The 6,077-nt window shown below is 52.2% G+C and overlaps 1 protein-coding gene across 1 annotated transcript; it reads left to right on the top strand.

Annotated features, from left to right (window-relative positions):
• Positions 1-3,571: 3,571 nt before the first annotated feature.
• LOC119273248 lies at positions 3,572-4,936 on the top strand. The gene has a single exon (XM_037554480.1). It carries the CDS (start codon positions 3,609-3,611, stop codon positions 4,851-4,853), a length of 1,245 nt encoding a protein of 414 aa, XP_037410377.1. The 5' UTR covers positions 3,572-3,608; the 3' UTR covers positions 4,854-4,936.
• The last annotated feature ends 1,141 nt before the right edge of the window (positions 4,937-6,077 follow it).

Below are 6,077 nucleotides of genomic sequence, written 5' to 3'. Positions count from 1 at the left end.
AGGAAGAGACGAAGGTGCACGACGGTGGAGGGAGTGGGCCGCGAGAGGGGGGGGGGGCGAGTCGGGCCGAGCGGGCCTCGCGGCGGAGGAGGGTGGCGGTGCCACATGGTGACTTGCCACTGGTGCGGAGCGGCGGCGCGGCTTCGTCCGCCCAGGACGGACGTGTCCGGCGGCGGCGCGAGGGGATTTTTAGGGTTAGGGAGAGAGGAGATCCGCGAATTTCGGGAGGGGTCTTTATATAAAGGTAGAGGGAGATAGGAGAGTCCAAATGAGGTGCGGTTTTCGGCCACGCGATCATGATCGAACGCTCTAGATGATGGAGAGGGTTTAGGTGGGTTTTGGGCCAACTTGGAGGGGTGTTGGGCTGCAACACACATGAGGCCTTTACGGTCCCTCGGTTAACCGTTGGAGTATCAAACGAAGTCCAAATGGTACGAAACTTGACAGGCGGTCTACCGGTAGTAAACCAAGGCCGCTTGGCAAGTCTCGGTCCAATACGGAAATGTTTAATCCCCACACACGAAAGAAAGGTAGAAATGACCACCGGAGGAGAACGAAGCGCCGGAATGCAAAACGGACAACGGGGAAAATGCTCGAATGTATGAGATGAACACGTATGCAAATGCAATGCACATGATGACATGATATGAGACGCATGACAACGATAACAACACACGGAGACAAAGACCCGAACCCGAGAAAAATAAAATAACTTAACGCCGGAAACGGCAAGAGTTGGAGTACAAATTGGGTAAGTTACATCCAGGGTGTTACAGCCGTGCTCCGTCTTCACGGCGGGGAGACCTGGCTCCATCTTCACCGGCGCGAGCCCCGACTCCGGCTTTGACTTGGCGAAGCGCGGAGGAGCCGACGAGGAGGCGTGCCGGCCGCCCTCGTTGATGACGATGTCGGCGCTGCGCGTGTGCCGGCCTAGCAGCGTCTCTGCCGCGGGCTCGGCCTTGACGCTGAGCAGCGCCGGAGAGCCGGAGGAGCTGGAAGAAGACCGTGAGGAGGACTGCGAGGTGGACGATGAGGAGGAGCTGAACCTCCTGGGAATCCATTGCTCGGCGCGTCGGCGGTGAGCCGGGGCGGCCGCCCACGTCGGGGGAGGGTATGCCAGCGGCGGGTTGTTGCCGCCCTCGAGGTGCGTCAACACGCCCTCGAGCATGCGGCCGCGGATGCCCCACCACAGGTGGCGCCCCTCGCTGTTCTTCGTGCCGCCCGCCACCGGCGCCCCGTTGGTGGACGCCAGTCTCTGCTTCTGATGGCGCTCGAAGTACGCCGCCCATGCCGCGTGGTTGTCGGCGGCGTACTGGGGGAGGGCGCGCTGCTCGTCGGTGAGGGAGGCGCGCACGATCTCCACCTCGTCGGCGAAGTAGCCAGGGCGCGCCACGACGTCGGGCAACGAGGGAATGGGCACTCCCCCGTTGCTGAGCCTCCACCCCGTCGGCCCGGCGCGCATATCCGGCGGCGCCGGGATGTTGGCCTGGAACAGGAGCCACGACTCCTGTTCGCGAAGCGAGCGGCGGCCAAAGCCGTTGGCCGCCGCCTCGTCGCCGGGGAAACGCTCGGCCATCCGGAAGGGGAGAGGGAGGGCTCGGCGGTGTACGAACGGGAGAGGGAGAGGGAGGGCTCGGCGGCGGCGCACGGGAGAGGGAGAGCTCGACGGCTAGGGCTGGTGTGGCCAGAGGCGAGGGAGGCCACCGACTTATATAGCCGCGCCGCGCCCGTGTGTACGTGTGCGCGGGAGGGGAGGCGTCGGCGCGCCGCCCGTGAGGAATCAATGACAAGGCTGACCAGCGACAGCCTTGCCATTGATTCCCCGCGGACAATCGAGGCGTTGGGGGAAGACGAGACACGGTGTCGCTGACGTGGCTGGCCCGCGGCTCTTTCGCGCCAAAACCGCTCGCCCCGACGCCCCCGGGCGCTCTCCAGCGCGCCGGGTTCGGCCTGAGTCCTCTGACGCTGATTTCGGCCCAGGCCGGCGAAAATCGGGCTCCTGGGACGCGACTGGGCCGTTTTTTCGGCGCCGGCGCCAAAAAATCACTTGGGGAGGTCCTTCTGGGAGCGCGGCTAGAGATGCTCTTAGTTCGATTAGATGAAGGTTTCAAAGGAAGTTCATGTTTCGGACGCCAGTGGGAGTTGTCCAACTCCGTCTACATTCTTAAACCATCCTTAAAAGGATTGGAATGGATGGATCATCATCATTAAACATGAGAGTGAGTACTACTTGGAGGCATCTGAATGGAGCGAGTAATTACATACTCCCTTCGTTTCAAAATAGATGACTTAACTTTATACTAAGTAGTATATAGTTTACTAAGTAGTATATAGTTGAGTCATCTATTTTGTGCTAGAAAGTAGTTTAACAACTACGTACTACAATTCTTGCTAGGCTCGTATTCCACTGCGGTGCTGCTCTCGGTGTCGCATGAAGGAGCGGTGGTTGTGGGCTTGTGGCGCTTGCGGCTTCTGACCCGGGATCGACGGAGCGAGGCGATGGTTCCGGTCGCAGCGCCGCCTATTGTGTCCAGGACGGCCTCTGGTGCCGTCGCAGCAAAGGTCTCGGTGGGCCTCTTGCGGAAATCGCCCAGCCAAACTATCTGTTGCGGCCATGGTCCTGGATAATTCTACATACGCTTCCAGATTTTCCTCTAATAATAGGAAACAACTATTTGCGGAATAAACAGAATGGGAGAAAATTTTGTGAGATGGAATGTGAGAAATATTTATAAGGATATTTTCTTGTTAATGACGTGACGTGATTGACTATAATTATGAGCGCGTGAGACAATTTTGTCAGGAACTTTTTTTTTGAGGGAAAGAAGATCATATCTTTTAATGACGTGATTGCCTATATTTTTAGCGTGGAAAGATATTTTTGTGATGATTTTTTTTTTAGGGTGTGTCTAGGGCACATCTAGATGTGCTTTAGTTATTGCACATCTAAGTGAGTGAATCAAGTATAAAGAGAAAAAGAAAAAAGAGAAAGAAAATATTCACACGAATCTCAATGTAAGATCAATGGCATATAATTTAGATATGCAATACTTATGGCACATCTAGATGTGCTTTAGCAAAACTGTTTCTTTAATTGACGTGATTCGCTCTATTTCTGGCGTGGGAATAATTTTTTCATGCTAAATTTCTTTTATTTATAATTATTTTTACTTTGGAATAATCCGAGCCATTATGGTCCCACCGGATGAACGGTTTCTATTTTTCAGTTTTTTATCGATTAATGGGAATAATCTGAGCCATTATAATTCGGCCTCATCAGATTAACGGCTCACAATTTCTAATTAACATGGGAGTTTTTACGAAGTGACGAACTAGTATAGGTAGGTATATAGAGGTATAGATAGATAGATGTCATTGGGAACAAACAATGTTTCTTTTGCGGGGGAGCGAACAAACAATGTTAATGGTCGTATAGCAATGTGATCATCTTCTTGGGCTCCTGCTGTGCTCGTCTGCTGATCCGGTGAGCAAATCCTCATCCACTCGATCGATTCCGTTGTTTCCATTACGCATTCACGCTGCTCACCCACAAATTTGTACTATCGATGATTAGTTAGGGTTCAGTTCAGGAGCTCAAGCGCGCGGTAATGGCGGCCCCCGCTGCTGAAGCCCCTGTTCTTCCGCCCGCCAAAAGGAACAAGGCGGATCCGAGTCTTCTGCATGCCTCAGCGGCCCTTCCGGCCGCAGATTGGTCCGCCCTCCTGCCCGATCTCGTCCGCCGCGTCGCTGACTCCCTGCTCGCCACCAACGACCTCGACTGCTACATGGACTTCCGCGCCGTCTGCTCCGGCTGGCGCGCCGCCACCGACGACCCCAGGAGCGACCCCTCCGACCCCCGCTTCCGCCCGCACCGGTGGGTCATCCTCGACGACGGCGCCGACCCCCGCTTCCTCCCGTACCGGTTGGTGTTCCTGAACGACGGCGCCGACCTGCTCCTGCTGAACGCCGCCACGGGGCGCTTCCTCCGCAAGAGGACCCCGCTGCGCCGCCGCTACTCCGTCGTCGCCACCACTCCCGGCGGCCTCTTCGTCCTGGCCGACCGGAACAATTCTCGAGCCGCCTGCGTCTTCAATCCTCTCACCGGCGTCCTGATCCGGTTCGCGGCACCCGTGCCCACCGAGGAGGTCGCCGTCGCCACTGTCGTCTTCGGTCGCGGCTCTTCGCCCACGCTCAACTTGTTCTGCGACTCTTCTCTGAACCTTTACATGGCTGCTCCTGTCAGTGAAAGTTTCAACAAACATAACATTTCCACTTATTATTTCTTACGGAAGGCGGTCAGAGGCGGGTGGGGATTATGTTATCCATGGAGGTATTTTGTTATATGCAAGATCTTCGATCTGATCGAGTCGCTTCATGTCGATCCGATCAAGTTCTTCTCTCAGGATCTTCCTGGGGCCGGGCACACCAACGACCACAGCCGGTGTTTCCTTGTCGAATTGGGTGGCCAAGTGCTGGTCGTCATGAAGTTGCACCCATGTGTCAAGGTTTTCAAGATGGATGTCGATAGCATCGTGTCTGTTGAGAGCATCGGTAGCCATGCCATCTTCATTGGTCATCACAGGTGCCTGGCTGTTGACACCCATAAGTTCCCGTCTGTTGAGGCCAACTGCATCTACTGTGTTGAGCGTCTGGATTCATTTGCCTACATCTGCATGTGCAATCTCAAGGACGAGAAATATGAGATGATCTCAGCTGGGGCCGTAGATTTCATGAAGACAGACAAGCTGTTCGTCATCGCCGCACACCGCCCTTTCACCATCATCCACCTTCTCTCCAGCTACACCATCAATGTCCGGGATTCTCAACTGCCGCTACAACAGGACGCCAACTAAGGTTTGGCTATGAAATGGAGCTAAGTATTTTTGAAGTTTTCTAGGAATACTGTGGTTTTTGAGAAAACTTCAGTATTAAATACTTTGAGGTGTTTGGATAAAAAAAATACTGCAGCTTAAGAAACCATAGTATCTCTAAAACTATGGTATTTTTGTGGTATTTGAAAAAGAGGCTGGGACCTCTTTTTTTAAAACTTAGAAATGCTGGCTCATTAGTCTCTCTGAGTCCATCTTGTTATGTCCAATACTTTGCTAGATGATAGATCTATCTGGCCAGAGTACACGTACGAATGACTTAGTCCCTGCTCCTTTTTACCACTGCTTCTTCTAGACGCGCAAGCTGCACATTTAGTGCCTGTCAGAATGCTTCATTTTTTATGGATCGCAAAAGATAACCCAACTATGTATCCTAGCATCCAGTAGAGAACGTGCTCATGCCCAGCATGCATACGGCGGCCGTTAGCACGAGTTGATCCGGCCGTGAGTGCAGCTGAATTAGGTTCGGCTTTAGGTATGGTCAAGATCATCCATGCAACGACAGAACAATCGGTCAAAATCAGAGAGACTTAATAAAACTGCCATTTGCCAAACGCCTCTACAGTTTTATCAAAACTTAGAAAAAATATGCCTTTTAGAAACCAAAGTATTTATTGCCCACACATTAAAATAGTGAGGTTTTGGAATACTGTGGTTTTACAAAAACTGCGTTGCCAAACTAGGCCAGTCTTGCTATGACACAGACTTGACTCTAGGTTATTTTAACTGTGGTGGAACTACTGTTTGTGGCCCAAATTAGGACCTGATATGAACCCAGTGCTCTATCTGTTTTACCTGATGCTACCTTTTGTCTGTGTACGCTTGTTCTTCCCTTATATCACTTAACAATGCAGTGTGGTGCTAGCAAATATCTGGTTCAGTTTATTCCACTTTTCTGAATTTAGCCCTGCAACTAAATCGTTGAATATATGCGGTTATCTGTAGATTTTGTTTATTTTTTTCAGTAGCAAATGCAGTCTCAGTTTTTTTCCGCCTTTCTGAATTTGGTTCTGCAACTGAATCTTTGAACATTTCAGTACCAAATGTAGGCTTTGTTCCTTGTTTCTTTTTCATGTCCTAATTCCAGGCGCTACTGCAGAATGGTCTAGTTGTGGCTCAACATTGCTGTTAAGATTTGCTGGGTATGTCCAAATTTCTGACAGTTCGTGATTGCTGATTCTAAAGGGG

The sequence above is a fragment of the Triticum dicoccoides genome, chromosome 3A, assembly GCF_002162155.2.
Source record: "Triticum dicoccoides isolate Atlit2015 ecotype Zavitan chromosome 3A, WEW_v2.0, whole genome shotgun sequence".
NCBI lineage: Eukaryota > Viridiplantae > Streptophyta > Magnoliopsida > Poales > Poaceae > Triticum > Triticum dicoccoides.
The sequence above is the reverse complement of the archived record's forward strand: the minus strand, read 5'-3'. Positions and strand labels throughout refer to the sequence as shown.